Source organism: Athene cunicularia, assembly GCF_003259725.1.
Source record: "Athene cunicularia isolate RWA chromosome 2 unlocalized genomic scaffold, athCun1 chr2_part1, whole genome shotgun sequence".
Lineage (NCBI taxonomy): Eukaryota > Metazoa > Chordata > Aves > Strigiformes > Strigidae > Athene > Athene cunicularia.
In genome coordinates, this window is record NW_020799095.1 from 119023010 (window position 1) to 119045241 (window position 22232).

The 22232-nt window shown below is 35.2% G+C and overlaps 1 protein-coding gene across 3 annotated transcripts in view; it reads right to left on the reverse strand.

Moving 5' to 3' along the window:
- Positions 1 to 22232, reverse strand: part of TRPA1 (transient receptor potential cation channel subfamily A member 1) — a 44449-nt gene that overhangs the window by 14391 nt on the left and 7826 nt on the right. The window contains exons 2-17 of one of the 3 annotated variants that reach the window (XM_026843657.1): positions 22028 to 22199; positions 19296 to 19458; positions 18257 to 18432; positions 16433 to 16540; positions 15912 to 16020; positions 15423 to 15568; positions 13805 to 13941; positions 11551 to 11599; positions 7585 to 7684; positions 6569 to 6669; positions 5117 to 5286; positions 4864 to 5028; positions 3393 to 3507; positions 1961 to 2127; positions 1082 to 1175; positions 372 to 431 (exon numbers count right to left, since the gene is read on the reverse strand). In XM_026843657.1, coding sequence (XP_026699458.1) covers positions 372 to 431; positions 1082 to 1175; positions 1961 to 2127; positions 3393 to 3507; positions 4864 to 5028; positions 5117 to 5286; positions 6569 to 6669; positions 7585 to 7684; positions 11551 to 11599; positions 13805 to 13941; positions 15423 to 15568; positions 15912 to 16020; positions 16433 to 16540; positions 18257 to 18432; positions 19296 to 19458; positions 22028 to 22147 — 1980 coding nt within the window. In that variant the 5' untranslated portion in view covers positions 22148 to 22199. Of the gene's footprint in view, positions 1 to 371; positions 432 to 1081; positions 1176 to 1960; positions 2128 to 3392; positions 3508 to 4863; positions 5029 to 5116; positions 5287 to 6568; positions 6670 to 7584; positions 7685 to 11550; positions 11600 to 13804; positions 13942 to 15422; positions 15569 to 15911; positions 16021 to 16432; positions 16541 to 18256; positions 18433 to 19295; positions 19459 to 19780; positions 19898 to 22027; positions 22219 to 22232 lie in introns of those variants that run through there. The other 2 variants (XM_026843656.1, XM_026843658.1) reach the window with 2 other exon arrangements.

Consider the following 22232-nt stretch of genomic DNA (forward strand, 5'->3'; position numbering starts at 1 on the left):
CTAACAGTTGAATTATCTGATGAAATGATTTTTAAAAGTCATCTTAATACTGAGAAGTTTTTTGCCAAATATAAAAGTATAGACTCAAATACAGTTATTGGTGAATAACCACTGAATTAATCATAAATCAAGTTCAAATACTGGCTGATTTCAATTTACTAACTATAGAACTATAATTGCAACTATAGAAAATATTTAAGAGTATTAGAATTTAGTCCAGTATTAGTTGATGAAAGCCAAACTGATTGTTTTCTAAGTTAATTATTATAGAAATAATATACCACTGCTAACATATAGTCTGGTGTATTGTGACATATTCCATCCTAAGACCGTAAAATGTACTGTCTTCATAATTTTTTTCATGCACTTACATAGAAGTCTCGACTTGTCTTTTCTTCTGAAGACTCAATTATGCAGTTGTCCAAAACCAGCTTTGCAGATGAACAGAAAAGTGAATTAAGGTGATGTAGATAACGTTCATCACAAAGAATATGTTTATACCTGAAGAAAATGACCTTCTAATACAGCAGTCATCTAACAGAAGTGATGATTCAGTCAGATTTTATGGTGTATGCTTTGAAAACATAAAACTCCAGTTTACATGTAGGAGTTAAATAATGAAACCACATGTTTTACAAGGCTACATGCTAGTTTACAAGTATAAAATGTGAAGTGTTTATGAATACATATATATATATATCTCTATATCTAGCCACTTGCTATTTTAATAAAAAGCATTGCTATAGCTTCATTTAACAGTTAGCTCAGAAACTGAAAATATCTCTAATGGTTTTGAACCCAATTCTCTTCTGACTTCTACTACTTTTATACTCCTTTTTTATATTTTTATACTCTTGTAACTCTGTTGGCCTCAGGAAGCTAAGAACTTTTTGTAATACTGAAGAAAATAATCTTGTCAAACTGAAACTATCACTAAAATAAAATCAAATTAATTTGTGAATTATTTCTATTTTATAATAATACGTATTAGTGAGGACAGCATTAGAAAAAATGGCAAATAACGCAACACAACTAAGTTGTTTTTGTGTGTTTGTTTCTTTTATATGTGTACAAAACTTACTTTAAATGAATCAGGTAGATACTCAACCATTTCCAACAAAGGACACTTATTGGCACTAGAATAGTGAGAGAATGTCATAACAGCTTCTTCCCATCTGCAAAAATGAGTTAAGATAATAGAGAATGAATTAGTTGCTTCTAAGTTAACTACTATTAGAATACCTGAGTGTTATTTAACATATTATCTTGCAAATCACATTATGTAACAAGTTTACATACCATTAACTGGAAAATCAGCTGTTTGGGGAGTAACTGATTACCATTCTAGATGCTTCCCTAAGAATGATTCATATTTAATTCTTTCATCAATTAAACAGAAATGTTTCAACTATGCTAAGACCTACAAAATACGAAACTTGAACTAAAGCCGGAATCCTGGGTTACAAGATTAGGTAAGTAATAATAAATACAGTAAAATACTGGCAGTGTTCCTGCAACTCTTACCAAGAGATGTGATTGTTAGGTAATGGTAAAACCCTTTATTCCTAAGGTGGGACTTCACTATATTGTAAAATAAAATATTCTAAGCTGCTGTTGAGATGCCACATTTTTAAATACTTGCAACATTTAAAATAAAAATTTTTAATTAAATCTCTTGAATGGTACCAGTTGTACTCACATTTATTTCTTTGTAATGGCTTCTACATTGGGTTTTTTTAACAGAATCTGAATACTCAATCTAATATGAAAAACATGCCACATATATGATGCCCATCACAATTATGCCATTTTTTATTTGCTCACACTGGAACACAATATAATCCGTAGAATTTTAAAATATGTACTCAGTTTTATTTACTTCAGAAATTAATCTCAGTTAAAAACCAAATGAAAACACAATGGAAAAATAAATTAAAAAAGAATTTTCTGTGTTCATTACCTTTTGTGCAAAATAACAGCAGACACTACATCTTTTCTCCTATTGTGTATCGCTTCATGGAAAAAAGAAGCTACTGCTTTGTTGAACAGAATTTTCGCACCATAGTCAAGAAGTAATCTTACTGCTTTTGCATGTCCTTCCCTTGCAGCCAGGTGCAAAGCTGTATTCTGCACAGAAAAGTAGTACAGCAATGCATCCATGAGAATCATTTAAAAAAAAAAAAAGTACATATTTCAGTTCTTTCCCACACTGAGAAGCCACATCTTATTCTCAGCTGCAAGTCCTGAATATTTTTACTAGCAACATTAAAAAGTAGAATATTGTCACAGAGATTCTGATAGAGATTACAGACAAGTTCTTTATTCTACATCTACAGTTACCATAGTGCTAAATCTGAAGAGGAAACTCAGCTATAGGTAAAAAAAGCCAAGTCATTACTATCTTTTAATTTTGTAACTAACAAACTGCATATCACAAATAGGTAAAAATGATGGTAGTTACAGATACAAAACACCTGAATTTGATAATCAGGAAGAGAAGCATCAATTATCCAGATGTGCTCAAACAAATTTGTAAGAAAATCTGCAGGCACAGTTTTATAAGAGGAACATTATTTTCTTTGATATTTTCATACAAGTAAGGCAATGAGTGGTTTAGGAATCAAATCATACTGAAACTGAATTATGAAAGACTTCCCAATTCACACAGATTTTTCTGAGGGAAATTAAGAACTAAGCATTGATTTCTCATTAATTTCTAGGCAAGATCTGTTCCTAATCTCATAATTCTAAATGTTTTCAACACCTGTTCTCAGAGAAATTCGCAACACCTTCTGTGTCGGAAACTGAATAGTTCTTTAAAATGACCACCCTCTGTTTTCTGATTGTGAACTGTTAGGCAGGTTCATATAAGAGGTCTCAAATCCAGGAAATGGTTTTTCTTGACCCAACAGATACTGCATCTGTCCAAAATTCAGAGCAAGTAGGAGCTGTATCTGTTGGACATCAATGTGTAGAGCAGATGGATTCCAAATAATATGTTAATTAGCTATAGTTGATATTAGATTTTTTTAAAATCTGTATAAACTCCTTAAATTTAAATTACCAATGTTTGTACTACATTGTTAAAATACTCTTGCACTGTAAAGGGGGCAAGAGAGACATGTCAAACTTGCTCAGTATTTTATGGTTTTTATTAGGCTATCTGCATTTTTTTGTCTCCCACTTATAAGAATTGGATAACAATTTCAGCAATCATATACTAATCTAAGTAATAAATTTTACCAGTAGTGGTATATAAAGAATTTAATCTGCCACAGGAAATTAAATATTACAGATGTAATACACAGTGGCAAACTACTAATAGTACACATCGATGTTTGGTCTAGAAGTAATAGCAGACAAGAAACAAATAATGCTGTGTGAACACGTACCCCTTCTTCATCCACTCTGTCAGTACACTTCACATTAGTATCCAAAATTATCTGCATTGTGCGAGTGTATCCTCCAAAGGCAGCATGGTGCAGGGCTGTCCAGCCTTTATAATCACTTACATGTAGCAGTATAAAATTAGAAATTATGAATAGAAAACTTTTTATAAATTTAAAGCAAATATAAATGCTTCCTCCTTTGACTCAAACTTCTTTTATTTGGCATGACTACTGCAGACATGTCCATGCCTTCTGTCAATTATTATGTGATTATCAATGTATCATTTGGAAGTAAGAGGTTCAACTCAGTGATAGTACTTGGGTCTCCCTCTCTGTTTTCTTCTCTCCCTCTATTTCTGTACATATCTGGATTGCACTCATTTTCTTTTATGTCCCTTGAAAATGCCACAAAAGCTTGCAATATTCTGTTACTAATACTTGGCAACAGATGTGGTATAGCTCATGGCCATATTACAGAATTTTGATTTAAAGATAGTGAATATATGAAACATAATAAGCACACAAATCTATGCTTATTACTTCATCTTAGTATCACAAAACTCATTAAGTCTTTTATCACATAGAACCCACCAGGACATTTCTTTAAAAAAATGCCAGATTTAACTCTAAATTAAGCCTAAATACATACACACATACATGTGTACACATAGATATACATACATACATACATATATTTACTTACATATATATATATATATTTACTTATATATGTATATATGTATAGTATCATCTCTATCCTTGCTAGGTGTAGTAGTCCAGATAAGGACACTGGAAATAAAGGGTTTGACAGTAGTCCATTTAGTGGGTCCTCCACAGTCACAAATAATGAACATATGACATGACTGTTTGCTAAAGGATCTCCTCAGAATGCTTGGTCCCCTAGCTCCAAGGTGTAGCTGCAGTGCACTTGGAAGCATGGGACCTGAAAGTTAAAGCTCTGGGCTGTACCTTGGAAACAGGACTCTAAACTTTTGGTTGCTTTGGGTCCTGGAAGCTTTTGTGAAGCTGCCAGTGATCTGAGGATCTTTCACCTGTAACCAGAACTTAGTGTACAAGGCAAGTTGCCTGTGAACCACTAGCTCCAAGAACCCCTACTCAAGCCTGTAAGTGAAGCTGGTGTGATTACATCTCCAAACCAATATTTTTTCCATCAAAAGGTTCAATATTCTTCTCTCAGTTGGATTTAGAGAAACCTCAGTTTCCCCAGCATCAGAAGCCTTGCGTTACAGCTAGCAATGATTCTATGTGTCAGGCTAAAGAAAGGCACAATCAGCTTAGTTTTACAAATATCTTATAAATATGCTCTTATATTGTATATTTTTATATATTAATATATAAAATATTTCAATATATTGTATTTATATTCATATTGTATTAACTTCCCAGCAGATGGACATAAAATGTAGGGTGATAGTTCCTTTTTGTCTTAATGAATGGAAATCTGTATACTCACCAGAGGAAAAGGGCCCCTCTCTTCAGAAGAAACTGAACTACCTTCTCATGACCATTCTGGGCTGCCAAATGAAGGGGAGTCATTCCTTTCTTATCACCTTCATTCAAAAGTCTTGTGTCTTTCATATCTCTTATAAGTCGCTGACATGTATTGATGCGCCCATAGCTTTGAAAGATAAACACAGAAATTAATGTCAAAAAGATACAGGTGGATAAAAGGGCATTGATGTCATTGCCTAGACTGCACTACTAACCTGGCAGCAAAGTGTAATGGTGACTTCTTGTCCCTGCTCTTAGAGTAGATGGAAACGTTGAGGCTGAGTAAATTATTTACAGAGAGGGCCACACCTTGTCTGCATGCATAATGCAATGGAGTGCATCCTTCATTATCTTCATCCACTACAAGATTTTTAATATGTTCCATCTGTTACCCCCCCAAAAAAACCCCAAAAGCACAGAATTACATTTATATCATTAATGCTCCACAGCTTCTAACAGCTTGCAACAATAGCATTAATACTTTAAAGCAGTATCTCAAAATAAGAAACAAACTTATGGAAAATAGATTTAGCAACAATGAGCATCTAATGTCTGCTGATCTGTGGGTCACCATTTTTTCAAACTACTCTTCGAAGAACACAGCAGTTTGCCACTCTGCACCCTTACTGCAATCCACCCACAGTACAAATATAATACAGGAGATTCTTCTTTGCTGCCATTCAGCTATAAGACTCACTGCTGTCAGCAGAAGGCTTGAACAGAACGTAAGGATAGTCTATATATAGCCTGTGTTCAGTAGCAAAACTTCTGGCTCTCAAAATCCATCAGTTCACTGGTTTACAGCATAATTTTATTTCCACCATTTCTCTTTCTCATCTGCATTTCCCTGTTTTTCCTCCATACCTTGTCTAGTACTAGCCTATGTATAGCAACTAAAAATCTTAAAGCAACTAAAAATCTCTTCCCAGAGTCAGCCCCCGCTCCTTTGGCCGAATTACTAGTATGATCAATAATTAGAAAGTCAATTCAGACAACTGAGAGTTATCACTCTGGTTGAAAACTGATTCTCTACATCTGCTGAAAAAGAAGGTTAAATCCATTCTTCATTACTAATCAAAGTTGCTTACATATTTCATCAGATGTTGTAAGATCAGTTATATTTGACTCACATTTAAAAGGTTGGTTTTGGACCTCTGGAGTCTAGCAAATTTAACTCTTTCAAGAATGCTTTGCCTTAGCATAGCGCAATAGAAATCCATGTTTGAAATCCTTTTTAAAACTAAATCTAAGACTCCATTACAGTCCAGTCCACAGAAAGCTCCTGCAGAATATGCTGTAAGCTATTTAAGTCCTAGAGCTTGACTGAACATGAGCATGTTCCCTAGCTTTACTGCATGCAAGCTGGGAAAATAGAAGTGAAAAGTTCTGTATTTTATTGCCTACCTCTTCAGCTATTCAATCCCCCAACAGCAAAATAATTTATGGGATTATGTTATTCCTTTGCCTGGCAATAAGAAAACTGTATTATTGGCTTTGAAATATTTTCATGAGAGATATGTACCTCGTCAAACTATTTTCTGTGACACTGGGCAACTTAAAAAGTACCACAAACTTTTACAAATATTCAAAATAAAAGAGTAGTTGCTTTTTTTCTTTACATTTTCTAGTAAGGGCAACAGAAAGACATAAATTGATGCTTACTGTACCTGCAGAAATTGCTCATTCAGATGCTGTAATCCTCCAGGCTGCAATACCGTCAAATGCAAGAAATTCCGACCAAGATGATCTTTTAATGATACATTTGCTCCTAGATAAATATGGAAATAAATACCAGCAACTTCAAAACTGCTGGCCCCTGGCACTAACTGATCGTGTTTAAGACAAAGGAACAAATATTGAACAAATGTGTTTATAAATCTATAAAATAACAAATATTATTTCAAGTCAACAGTTTAACATATCATTTTACTCACAAAAAAAAACCCCTACTGACACTCAGATTTCATTGTTATCTCACATGTGAATGCATTTTCTATTTCATTGCAACACTGAGATTTATGTGGGGCCCTTATATTCAGAGATACCAAGCACCCACAAATCAAGATGTAATTTAAAGATGCAGGTGATCACTTCTTTTAATCTTTTAAATCTGTAATCTTGTTACAGCTTCAAAACTTATTACAGGGCTTATTAACAAAATCTGATATATTACTATTAATAAAAGGAAATATAGTAACAATAATCAGCTTGCACCAAAAGTAAAGCAATTGAAAGACGCAGCTCAAACATTTTCAAGGCGACTGTGATTGTATAAAATCACAGGTAATGCTTGAAATATGGGCTTTAACATTTAAAGATTGATTGCTGGTACAAAGCATGACTCTGTATAAGTGGTGTATTTGTTCCACAGTTCTGCTTACTTTGTGAACTGATAATGAATGCAGGGATGGGAGTGCCAGTGCCACCTCTACCTTGAGAAGCATGACACATTGCATACACATTTCCACAACCTGTTCACCCTCTATTAAAAAGGGTGAAATCATCACCCTCATTCTTTCTTTCTCTCAGGGGATACTAGCACTGTCCAGCTGTTTAGCATAGCTGCTCCTGGACTGTATGGTGAAGTACTGAATTGAAACTGAGAGGAAAGGTAGATGCAGAGTTTTAACATGTATGAACCCTGCTCAAAGGAAGTATATGATTTGTGCCTATTTCTTTTTACCTTTTGAGAGCAGTAAATTCACAATTTTCCATGATGCACAGGAAGTGGCCAACAGAAGTGGGGATCGACCTTCTATGTCAACACTATCAATATTAGCCCCCTGCAATAAAGAATTTCAAGTTTATCATGAATAATGAATAAATGAAATTTTTAAATGGTGCTGCTCTTTATAAGCATAGAAGAATTACAGGCATTCTTAGTAACTTCAGATAAGTAAATTCAATAAACACGCTACATCTCTATATAATACTACTATGTTTTCAAACTATAAGCCATAGCCCAGTCATCTATATATGTAAATCTAGATACCTAAATAATAGTGGCCTGCTTGGTATACTGAACTCACAACTCATGATCTTTCATTAAGGTATCTTTTTATGCATTTAAATACTTAAATTATAACTTTATTTAAATTTTAACTTTAAAATACTGGGATTGAAGTTCTGGAAAAAAATAGAAAAGTTGCAGTCCTTTTGAATGATGTGATCTTACCTATCAAATAATTAGCAGAGCAAGACCCTTCTGAACCTCTATTCTATATGAATACTGTTAAAATAGTAATCAATCCAGAGATCAGTATAGTTCGATCTGCATAGCTTGATCTATCTTCATTTTCTATTCATCACTAGCTATATGGGTCAAGTTAATTTTGACTCCAAAGTAGCTGTATCAACAGCAAATACATTTTTATTCTCCAAACTCAAGGTTTTTGATACAAACTTTCTCCTTAAGGGAAGCACAAGGACTGGAATGAAATATTCTGCCAAAGCCAGACAGTTTTGCTGTTTTGTTTGGTTTTGCACAAGATGTATATGGTCAGGACAGTATGGTCACTATGGTCACAGTATCACTATGATTAGCAAAATATTATAAGCATAAACATACCTATCTAAAAAGACCCATCAACAAGGGAGTATGAAGATACAAGTAAATGAACCAATGAGATGTATGTATATTTTATGATGGTTTAGATAAAATTTTTCTAGATATTGAGTTGCAAGTCAAACCAAATGAGTTAAAAGTACACAAAAAAAAAATCTATTTTATTTCAGATAATATCCAAAGATCATTGAAAAAAAAAATCAATGAGAGTTTTTCCATTAACTTGAATCATCTTTGAGTTCAGTCTTAATTTGAGAGAGAATTAATCATAATCATGAGCAATATTTACTTTCTAGGATGGTAATGTAGTAATAAGAAAAATTTAATAAATGTACAATGATTACTTTACCACAGAGAACAGGAAGCTTCCAATGTATGTTGATGAAATGTTTGAGAGTAACACATGCAGGACCCTTTCCCCAGTTACCTTTTTACAAGGTCAGACAACCTCTTAAAAATGTTCTTATTCAGCAAAGAAACATAGACCTTTTTTAACCAAGTGGTTCATTCATTTCATTTAATACAGGGCAGCAATTTCCAGTTAGTAACAAAATCTTTAAGCATCTTCCCTCCAGCTAACATCACTGTTCAGCCTTCAGCAAAAAGAATTCATCATTATTTATCAAGTAAGGTGTAACATATATCGCCATGTATATTTGCCACATTTACAATACAGCTGAATTAAAAGTTTGTAAATTTAGTTTCTGAACTCCTTTTACTTTTGCATTTATATACTAATGAATATGAATTAAGCAGTTATTAATATAAATATTATGTAAATTTTGAGGTATCAATTAGCATCTATATTGATTTAATCTTTCATTTTTCTTTTAGTGAAGATAAAAGAAGCAAAAGAGGAAAAAAGAAGTAAAAAAAAAAAAAGCCAGAAAATGTGTAAAATTACTGCTTATGTACTTTAAATAAGAACATTTCAATAAAATTAATGAAGTAATCTCAGGAAGCACCAGACACCTCAATGTCAAATTGTCCAGTATACAGAAAAAAAAAACCAAAACCAAAACCAAACCGAAATGAAAAAACAGCCCTAAAAAGATGTAAGGAAATTGCGGAGATTCTAGCTATATCATGATATCTTCCTGATTTTCATGTCTTTATTCTTCTTTATAGTTCTGTACATAACTTGCAAATACAATCAAGCCATTTGCAGTCACAAACCAGATACTGTGCACCTAATTGTCAAATGTGACAAAGGACACTTTGACATTATTGTTAAAGTCACTGTGCTTAAAATACTTAATTTGCAAACCAGTTTGTAAGTAGTATTTCTTTAAAGCTAAACAGTTTTGTAACGTTTGGAAGTCAGAAATATTGACCTAGGTTTCTGTTTTTTCTCATTTTTAAAGGCTTTGGTTCACCTTCAGTTACAGCAAACCACAGCTGTACATCTCACCAAAACAAGAGCTTGTACTCATTGCTGTGTTCAGTTGAGACCAAATGCAAAATAATGAAAAGCCCTGCAAGAAATACCTGAAGAGTTTGATTCTCTGTTTTTTGTGTAGCACACTGACCTGCAACTTACAAAAAAAAAAACCAACAACAACAAAAAAAAGTGTAATTTAAATGCAAATAGCATACATAGTGAGCCTGGACAATTCTTAGCATGGGTAACCTTACCTTTTGTATCTAGGAGAGCTAGATGTAACACTGTATCTGTTTACAATGGATTTTATTTTCAGACACAAAAGGTACCAAAAATAAGATAAAGGAAGCAATCACTGTGAGTTAATGTGCATGAAATGTAGATATTTAATATATAAAATAAAATGTTTCCTTTATTAAAACCAGAAAGCCATTCTGAACTGGAATTTGCTATTCCTTCTGAGCAGGAACATTGCTCCACCTTTTCTTTTTCACCCTTGAATATACCACAGCATAGGTGATACCTAGTGATCTTGCCGGGAGTCCAGCAGTGCAGGCAGCACAAGTTGTACATGTGGTTGTAGTGGGATGCATGTGCTGCATTTCACTGACCCCCCTGGCATATTTTGATCCATTCCCAGACAGGGCAAATGAAAAGAGTCCTAAAGCTTCAAAACTGACATAGTTTGTATCAGAGCCAAACAGGCCCCCAGCATAGATTCTATGGAAGAGGCCAAAATAATCAAAATGGCACTCAAGGAATAAAAGTTTGTTCTTGGCAAATGCACTGTTAAAGATATTCCCTCTAATAGTTTGTGCACACAAGTCTCCACATGCAAAATCTTGTGCCTGTATTTCTCAGGTAGTAACTTCTGTATAGGTTGTTTTTTCAGAGAAGTTTAAGCGGTCAAACCTCAATATTTCACATTTGAAATAAAAATAAGCACAACATCTATTTCTGACTAAATCCAATCCCTATAACAGAATTTCTGAGAAAAGCAAAAATGTATGTAGAAGAGTTTTTCTTAATATAATTGTTATGAAATTAAGTAAAAATTCTAAACATATATAAAATGAAAAAGTCTGATGACCTGAAAATTTCCTCAGCAGAGTGGGGCACATAATGATTATATAAACCTTAGTTTAATTGGTATAAATGGACACTTGGACCACAGCCAGTAGCATCCTCAGTTCCATTTCTTCTCTTTCTCTCTCATAAGTATTCAGTGAAGAAATATAACCAAACTACACAGAGTAAAAAATATTTCTAGATCATGCAAAAACTTCAAAATATGGCTATGTGATCCCAGAACAATCATATGTACATATTTTAAAGAAACAATTTCTTTCTAGAAAAATTAAATTAAATTCAATGCACGTTTAGCATTTATTACATATTTCACATCCTAAAAATGAGGATGACTAAACCCGTTTGTCGTATTTGGTAAAAGAGGTTTATGAAACCTTTCTGAGTAAATAAAATGGAAATAAGCCTGCAAATTCTCATCCTCTGTAACTGTGAGATGCTACTATGGAGCCATACCTACCATTGTACTGTAACTGTCAAGTATGCATTATGAAATCTCTCTCTCTCTCTAAATAACCTATAACTGAGAACACATTCTCCTTTATGAATATCTCTATTCAGACCTGTAGTAATAGAGCAATAATCTCTATAAACATGTTGCTTGATTAAATATTTACCATTGAAATCAAATACTCTGCCAGTTCATAATGATCAAACAATGCTGTCCTGTGGGAAAAAAAAGCAAAAATACAGCAACATTAGAAAGGACAACGAAGTTTCAAGCCAAAGGATAGCATTTTTCTCCATTTGCTGCATTTTTCTAATATTTACAAATAAATACATTTTAAAATGAAGAGACAGAGAGACACCTTTATTACATAATTCATTTTAATAAAATGTTTCAATTTTTGTCATGGAGTTCTGTTTTTAAACTAAGTTTAATTAATACCCTGAAAACTCACTGTGGGAAACAAAGACCTCACTGGTAGGTCAACAGGCATTTTACCACTGATTTTTAACAGAACCAGTCATTTCATATGTCCGATCTTCCACTGTACCACGCAAGGTCAATATAAATTCCATAAACTTGAGAGTCAGTTTGTTCTAGGCAGACCTAGAGCCTGAAATCCATTTCATTGATCCGATCTTCAAAAATAACTTGCTATATATTTTGTGCAATAATGCTAGAGCAGGGTTAAAATAGCAATGGCTAAGCACGTATTCTGACTGTGGCAGGCAACTCTACTTGATAAAATATGAAAGAATATAATATACAGATATAAACAGTGGTGACATTAATTTACTAAAAATATTTTAAAGCTGTCTATACACATGAAAAATTCTCAGGTTTTATTCTACAATAAGACAGTGAATTAAATGGTCAAAGCAGGAAGTATAGCACAGTTAATACACAAAGTCTAAATGTTTCAGAAGTCAGACTTCTGTTATATATTTTGACTCAATGAGCAACACAGAAGGACAGTTCCAAGGTTGTACTGTATCTCAAAGTTAAGAGTTCCCTTAGCATTATAAGAGGTTATAAAACTGGGTGTACTATAGTTCGAACTGATTGCTCAGAAGATGTATTTTAAAAATCATCATTCCAAGTAAGTAGAGATGCCTCCATTACCTATAGTAGACCACTCCAGCCAGGCATAAATACTGAATGCTTCACACACACTCAAAATAAATTCCAAGGTGACTGAAGAGAAAGCAAAGTAGTTTTATAAAATATTTAGATGGAAACGTGACAGTAGGAATGTGAAAGGATCAAGTTCTGCCTGTGCTTCACTGTTCCCTCACTTCTCAACAGGTTAATGTTTCTATTCAGGTTTTTTTATGTTCTAAGAGATCTGGGTGACTTTCTACCTTTGTGATGATTCTTGAGAGTATTTTTTTCCTGTTTCACAGACATGGGGAGTGAAAAGGTGTCATTCTTTTTCCAAGGACAATCATTTTCACGGATATGACAGACAGTTATCTATTAAGTCGTATGTTGTGCCCGTACAGTTTCCTTTGGCATTGTCATCACTTTGTCTTCAATCACGTTCTATAGCAGTAGCATTTCCAAGCATACCCAAACTTTATCTTAACTTTACAACACACTCCCTTTTCAATTTCTTCAATTATCTTTGAATCAATCCACTTTATACCATGTTCAAAGAACTATCATCTCCATTGCCTCTGACCTTCTACCAATTATTACATACTGTAAAACTCCTTGAAGAATAAACTGTGAAATTATTACATTTAAATGCAGTGAGATGTATATTTCTTGCAAAAATGTATAGATGGGGAAATGTACTATCTTCCACAGAGTTAAAGCTAGCACATTTATCTAAGCAACTTTCTGCTACAGAAGACTGAGGAAACTTCTCCACAGTCTAGTGCTCTGGTTTCAAACAGACTGTGAAAGACTAGAAGTCTAGTGAATTATTACATACACACACACCATCTGCAACATAGTCACAGGGACATGTACCAACATCTACTTGCAGCTCATCAGGTACAAGACAATTTTGGGGTGGAAAAACCCAATTTTTAAAAACTGTTTATATTATTTTTCTTTCATTTTTCTGGAAAACATAACCTCATTAGATGAGGGAATTTGTTCCACAACCTCATAAGCTGTTAAAAATTCCATAAGATTGTTCACCTACTACTTCACAAAGTGTTAGTGACCATTCCTTGACATGGCTCCAAGGTAACTGGAACTGGTTTGATTTTGATATCAGCACCAAAATCTTTAACATTCTGGCCAAATTACTGACTCTTTCATATTGTACTGAAATCATCCCCCATCCCATGCAGAAGTTCCAACCCATGTGGCAGGGTGTTTCAAAGTGTACTATATAAAGTATAATTGGATGCTAATAACTAAGAATGTCATGGCTCACAAGGTATAGTGAGCTCGGCTGAGCAGCCTCCTACCTGTGAAGCAATGTTTCCTTATTCCCATCTACGGCATCAATAATGGATTCCTCACCAGCATAGGATGACATCATTAACTTTACAATCTCAGTTGCTCCTTGAGTGGCAGCAAAATGAAGTGCTGTGCATTTTTCATTCTGGAAATGGGAAAATAAAACAACATTTTAATATTTCAACCCCAACAACCTAACCTCCAACCTATTAAACATACTAGCAATCTAGCCCAGGATTCACAATTCCTAACTGCCTCAATTTCTATGCAAGTAATGAAACTTTAGTCTTTAACTAAAGTAGAGGAACTCTGAAGAGATCTTAAAGACCAGAATACTAAAGAGACAGTTTTAAAGGACCACTACAAAGCTTATTATTCTATGCAAAGTCCCTAAGATAATTACACTCTTAAATATCTATTGTAGTTGAATTAATAAACAGACACACAGAGCAGAGCACTCTTCAGTACAAGAGATGAAGCAAAACTACAGAAAACCATAAGTAGACCAGTACAAATGAATAACCAAACAAATGTGCCATATAATATGGAAAATGAAATATTTTAAAATGTTTTTGACTTCCTTAAATGGAATCTTCCTTCGAAGTCATTCTTAAATAAAATTTTCTGCAGGCTAAAAATAACTTGGTCTAATATGTTATTAAACTATTATAAGCTAGACAGTCATAAAATCATTAAGCAATAAATAAGTGATTAGAACAATAATTTCCAAAACATTATTTCATTTAGCTAGATGGGACAAACTAGCTTTGATACATGCCTGAGTGTTATGACTTTCTCCTTTTTAGAACAAGGACATTTCAGTGAATGCATTGGAATGGGCTTTTCCACAATGCCATAAGCAATCTCAAAATAGTCTTACCCATCACAAAATTATCAGCATAAATCATCTCATTCAAAAACTGTGTATTCAAAGAGGCAAATCAATAAAAGAAGGCTAAACCATGTTTGTCTTTGCTTTCATGAGTTGATTTCAGCCTTGAAAACAATTTGATTAATGATAGGTATTTTCAGAAATGTTTATTCATCATGAAGCTGGACACAGGCCCTTACACCAATAGTATCATGGTAGCAGCAGTAGTATCATGAATTTGTGCCTGCTTACGAATAAGATACTGTAAAGGTAAGGGCAAGGCTGCAGATAAACTATAATGATGAGAAAGGATCAGATTGAAGATCCCATTTCTGGGAAGGGATGATAGCAGTTGCATACTAAAGACTTTGAGAAGGCAGCTGTACCACAGTGGTACTTTTCCAGAGTGCTTTCCCAGACTCCACATGTTTACGAGTCAAGGATGTTCTGAGCCAGAGGAGATATTAGTGTATTCAGTAATTGGAGACTGATTTTTCTTCTATGGATATGCCCAAATGAATTTTGAATCCATGCAATTTTTTCATAGCCATAACATCCCATGCAACTTATGTAAAGAAACCAGACATTTTGACTAAATTTCAACTAAAGATTTGTTTTCATTTGCTGTTTCCTAGGTTTTGCATTGGAAGAGACAATGACCAATGATATCTACTCATCGTTTTTTCCATACCACTAGAGATTTAGAGATACCTAGGTTTTACTAAAATTGTATTTCACTCCACTCCAAGTTTTACCTGTTTTAGATCAATTTGGGCTCCAAATTCAATGCACATTTTAATCATTTCAAGGTCCCCACTTTGAACTGCCAAATGAAGTGGACTGCACTTTCCATTATTGGTAAAATTGATGTGGGTTTTAGCAGAGTGACCTAATTCTTCACCTGAAAGATGAAAGTAAATGGTATTTTTTTTAAGTGAGAATAACAGAAGATATAAAGGCTTTCAGAACAAGTATATTAACTGTGGAACAACATTCCTCCCCTCAAAATACAAACCTTTCACATCTATCATTACATAATGGATGGGCACACACTTAGAAAAGGAGCTAAGCTGCTGCTGCAGTCCAGAAAAAGTTACTAGCCTGAATTGCCCAAATGAATAATTGAATTAACTTCTTGTAAGTTCAATCACAGTTGTAAATTCTTGTTTGCACTGTTCTTTGAGAATTAAAATAGTAAATCAGTAACACTACTATAAATATCTGCTTGGGAACAATGTATTTACCTTTTTTTAAAAGAATTTCCATACATGTTTTTGCACCTGAAAATGCAGCTGCATGGATAGGCATACATCCTGTTTTGTTTGGTTTACATATTTTGCCTCCATTTTCAATCTGAAAAACAATGTCTGGATATAGCTTAATGACATACAGAAAATTCTGACTAATGAACATAGTATTTACAGATCGTCTCCTGAGTAGCTCTCTCCTTTTTAAATGTTGTATATGCATTGTGAAGTTTATATACAAACATCTTCTGCATGTTATATCCACACATCTGTACATAAACATGTTACATTTTGTGTTCTGATGAACTTCAAAATTAATTTAAGTTTTTTCTGTTTGCCACTCAGATATATTTATATATGCTCTTAAAAGATTCTTAGTAACCTATGCAAAGGAACTTGAATATTGGGTCCATGATTAACATTCCTCCACTGAACAAAGACAGAACACAGGAACAAAATAACAGTGCATCAAGGTAAAAAAAAAATCACATCCTAAGATGACAGGTAATTATACGTACCAGGAGTGTCAGTGCTTCAGGATTATCCTTGTAACATGCTACAATTATAGGTGTGTTCCCTGCTTCACCTTCCAAATTAACATCTGTACTGCTGTGCTGGACTAAAATCTAAATGTTTAAGAAAACATTCAGTTAACTATAAGCCAAATACAACAAGAAAGGCCTATTCCATTACTTTTGTTGTTTACCACCCGCAGCACTCCTGTGACTTGTTCTTTTTGCATGTCAGCAGCCCACAACGCATAGGCAGAGGAGGGACAAAATGCATGAGAATGTCAAAATATGCAGGTGAAAAATGCAGGTGAGAACAGACAAAGGAAAGTAAAATTGATGGATTACTAGGATAAACACTGCACATAGCTGCACAGAATCTTAAAATTTTGTATAACAATTTCCCCAATAGAAAGTCTTTAGCAAACTGCAAATAGGGATTTTCATCTGAAGTTAGGTATAATGTCTCATAATATTCTGTATTCACTAGAAAGTGTCAATGTTGCAGATCTTGCTCAATTAGGCACCTATTGGACAGTTACGTAAAATCAAGGGAGACAGGACTTGATGAAAACAAGGACCCTTCCACTCTTGAATTCCTGCTTCAGTCTCTATGCTAACAGCTAACACTGAGCTATCATTATCACCAATTACCTCTATGATTGCTTCCAGCATTTTTTAAGAAGCAAAGGATCTGGAAATTATAATGCACCACATATTTATTCAATTGTCTTTCAATGACAATTCCAATGAATGTTTCTGTACTGGAGGAACTGGCACATTTTAAACACTTTCAGGCAATTTGACAATAGAAACCAAAGGAGAATTAGCTTGAGTAAACAACAGAGTTGGGAAAAAATGAGAGCACACATTTAGTCAAGAGCAGAGCTGCAAAATAATTCAAACCCAGAACATGATACAAAGCTCATTTTAAAAATATCACTGTATTTCAGATTTTATTATTCTTAAAAATAAATATGTATTTTGTAAAAGATGCGAGGACAGTCAAATATTTTAGCACTGAAATTCTCTAAAGGATTTTAAGTCTTGAATACAGGAATATGTTTCTCTTTCTCTTCGGATGAACTAGAAAAAGAGACAACTTTAAAGGGAAAATGTGGTGTTAAGGTCGTATTCACCAAGTAAATTCAAGAAATGTACAAATTCTAAAATTCTATCCAAATGTCACATATGGAGTGAAAACATTCTCATTGCACTTGGACAAATGATGAAAAATTATGCTGTTTAAAATATCAATGCTGTTGCTGTTTTACAAGGTTCAAAACGGACTCCTTAGTAATTTCTTCATAATAAATTTTTGTGATTTTTAATTGCAGCTTTAGTTCCGCTATTATTCAAATGATTACTTAAATGTTGGTTTTAAGAACTGTTTGCTGTCTGATTTTAATTTGGTTTTCATAAAAAAGAAACCACTGGTTTCAAGAAACATTGATACTTCTATGACTCTCTATGCAATGGTAAAAAAAAAAAATAAATTAAAATAACACATGCCTACATGAAACTTTAGTGTGAAAAAGAACCTTTTTAAAGAAAATCCCTTGTGTTTGGAAAATTTGCATGAATTCCCCATGAAACATAACAACTATTACCATAGCACAAATATAAGTATTTATATAAATCATTAAGTTACATTTTACTTGCTGTGCTAAGAAGACACAAACACTTCTATAAGCATCCTATGTTATACATCCTGCTGGCTAAACAAAGTGTATGAGGAGATACAGCAGATATAAACAAGGTCTTGGTGTTCTGCACACAGCTGCTGTTCAGTTACTTTCCAAGTCTATATATTTATGTGGACTTTAGACTTACCTTAACAATTTCATTATGCAGAGACTGCACAGCCATGTGCAAAGGTGCCATCATATTGGAGTTGAGAATGTTTGGATTGGCTCCCCTGCTGAGAAGCAAACTAACACTTTCAACCTGGTTTTTCTTTGTGGCCCAGTGCAGTGGGGTATTTCCAGAAGAATCCATCACATTCAATACTAGGTTAAAAGAGAGAAAACAAACCAAAACCAAAGAAAAACTATGAAATGTTCTGCATTTGACAAGAAAAAAAAAAAAGTCTACAGTGGAGATTTAGGTCTGTGCTACTGCATTTCTTTGAAGAGAAAAAGGGAAAGATCGCATGTCACAGTGCATTGTGTTTAACTGATTAAATATTTTGCTGAATACACTGTATTGGTTAGAGATGGAAGGGGTGAAACACCTGTATATTTCTTGCCCATTATTACATACCCCTTTTCTCCCCCCAAGAGTTACTTGATTTCCCTCTCTCCTTGTCTCTTCTTTTTCCTATCTTATTTGACTTTGCAGCTATTGCTTTAGAACCTGCACGGAACAAGTGAGTGCGAATAACCAAAATAAGAGTTAATAAATAAGTGCTTGCAAACTGTAAGAAGATGACCTATCTCATCAAATGTTTATTCTTCCTCATTATTAAGTAAACATCTTGTGATGACAACTTGAATGACAAGAAACCAAATTAATTCTCTTTTACATTTCCAGTATTATAAATGTAACAGAAGACACATAAATAAGGAAGACAAAAAGTCACACCTACTGTACTTCACTGTAGTTTTCTTTTTCATATCTGAAGACTGTAAATCTGAGTCCCAAACAAAATAACATATATTGACTCGCTGCATTAGAGAGAAAAGAGTCCTAACATAACAAGGGCGACCTAAACCACATCGGAGACACCGCAAACTGGCAGACAGTTTGAACTACATTAAAATCTATAAAGGTAGATAACACATACCACTTCTGCTTCAGCTGGGTAACAAACACTTTGATTATTGAACTTTTTCATTCAGTTAAATAGAATAGTTCATAAAATGTGTGTTACCTTCACAGGACGAATCGTCTATGATCAACTGCATTAATTCTATTTGACCTCCTTCTGCAGCATGGTGCAGTGGGGTGGCATTTAATTCATCCACTTTGGTAAGCCCAGAACGATTCTTCTTAATGAAGCTCCGTAGCCTACAGGCACTTCCATCTGAAATCACCTATTTTGGACACAAATATTCTCATTTTCTCATTCTCTGAACAGGCAAAATGTTAAGAATGCTACAATGTTACTCTGCGCGTTACCACTCAATTCTCTCCCAACTGTTTAGTTTCATACAGCAGTACACAAATCCTGGTCAGATTGAGTCAACAATGAAACACAGACTGATTTAATTGATTCAGAAATCAGACCTTGGTGTAAAACAGTGCAAAATTAACAAATAGTGAAATTATCTTGAATACAATATTTTGTATTCTGTAGTGAGCTCGAGATCCTCCCTCCACCATGGAAAACCTCAAACAAGCAAATTCATCACTTACTGTTTCATACTCTCTCCAGCTGTGGCCACATCAAATGAATTCAACAGAGAGGAAAAACTAATAAACTTGATAAACTCCTCTTCTAGATCTTTCTACAGATACCGGTATTATGTCCTGAGCTTTCAACTTCAGCTGTTCAGTTTCTGTGATGTATTGTCAGAGCAACCAATAAATTCTTCAATTTCAGCAGTTTCCTAGGAGCATCCCATGGGCTACTATCTCAGTCAGAAACAACGCAGCATCTTCAAAGCATAACACAATAAAATCCCCTCTGACAGCTCTGCCCACTGACATCTTAACACCTCCCTGATATTGTGCTTTGCAACCAAATCCCATCAGGAATACCCCGCTGATTCTTATTGCATGATGTTCTTCAAATAATTTTGTTAGAATGTTTCAAAAAACATACTTGTATATGAAGAAAGCAGTAGAAAAAAAATATTGCAGTAAAATGGGCAGGAACTTAAAACCAAGTTATTAAAAAACCTGAGACGGAATAAAAAAACTCTTCAACAAAATTGGGAGGGGAAAAAAAAAAAAAAAGAGAAAAATGGGTATCAAAAGTAATGCAAACTTTCCCAAAGATGTATAAGCAACAAAATGGTAAAAATCACCATTCCCTCTCATCTGCAAAAGAAAATGAAAACTTTGCTCTCCAGGATCCCCTCAGCTACAAAGACTCAACAATTTTTGCTGTCATTAAGCAAATATACATGCTTAAGCACATGTTTAACTTCCTTCAGTTTAACAGTCCCATTGACCTCAGCGAAGTTACTCATGTGAATAATGTCATAAATGTGTTTAAAGATTTAGAAGACTGGTGCCAACTACAGGGGTAGCATCCGCTTCAAAAGCACAATTAGAAAAAGCTAATAGAAAGCAGGTAATATCACTGTGGAAAGGGTATTTAAGATGACTCAACTGTCATAAAAATAAGAGGTCCATTACATACATAAATATCTATACATTTTATACACATCAAAAAGCTATTTAAGAAAAAACTGTTACAGAGCCCAGTATCATCTATTCCTTCTAATATTCTAACACAATTTTAACTGTAATGAATTTCAAATCTTTCTATTGATTTAGACCACATTTTGCCACTCTTTACATTGGAATTTTTTGTGTATGTAAGACAAAATGTGGCATGATGATAATTTCTGTCAACAAAAATAAGATTTTTCAGCCAATACTGCAGTGTTTCATAACAAAATACGAAAGGCAGATATTAGTTAGGTATTCTCAATATTTCAGTTCATTCCAAAGAGCAAACTTTTAAACAGCAGCAGCTCCTTTGCACTTTGTCTGAACAGCTCTGTAGTGGCAGATCACCCACCAGAGTGACGAGCCGTGTTCCATTGAAGGGGTGTTGCTCAGGACTACAGCTAGCACACAGAAAACAAGTCTGGAAATTATCTCAAGAGGTCTTTAAACCCATCCACATACTTTTTCAGATTTGTCTAGTTTGCTATTAAAAACCTCGGAAGTTACCCAAGTCATCTGTCCTGTAAGTAACCTCTTCCTTTGCTTAATTATTCCTACCCTTAAAAAAGGCTTCCCTAATGTTTGGTCCAGGTGTCCCTAGCTGCAATCTAAATACATCACTTCTTGTCCTACTCTCTGTGGAAAAGGGAAGGGGTTATATCCTTCCTGGAAGAAATTCCGCATTTGTAGATTGCAACATAACAGTTTCAAGTGCTTCTAAACTTTCCTTTTGGGACATTTTTGCTAGTGGTCTACTCATTCCCATCACGACCTCTGGACCTCCCTCTAAGAGGGGGAGTCCTGGGGAGCCATGCCCCAAGCGGGTGTGAGCTCTTGCTAACCCTGCATCCTCCTCTGCCTGATTCCCTCCCGCGTTCCCGCTCGCCCCAGTCCAGACTGGGCCACACACCGCCACACAGCCTTCTGTGCCATCATGCCCCATGGCCAGGGGGGCTCCCAGCCCTCATCCCACCCTCACTGCTCTTCCCTCACGGCTCCCCTGATAAGGGAGAGGAAAGGGCCTCCCGGAAGAAAGGGTCTCTGGGACGTAACCAACGCCAAGCCCACACAGCTGCCTCCAGACCCCACCTCACCCTCCATCTTCGTCCCTCCTTATCCCAGCACCCTCGCATGAGCCCCAGTCTTGGCCACCATCTTGTCCCACGCCGACCTCGGTGCCTGAGGCAGCTCGGCTGCCCCGAGGCTGTCCCCTCACACTCACACCCACCGCCCAGCCCTCGGACCGCCACCCCCCGCACGCACCTTGAAGACATCCTGCGAGGCGACGGAGGCGGCATCCGCCTCGCAGACGACGCCCTGGTAGGAGCTGGAGACGGCCGCCTTCTCCCGCGACTGGCAGAGCCGCAGCAGAGAGCGCTTCATGGCGCCCGCCCGCCCGGCTCCGAGCAGCGCCCGCCCCGCCCGCTCCGGAGACCTGCGAGGCGAGAGACCGAGTGACGGCCGGTGC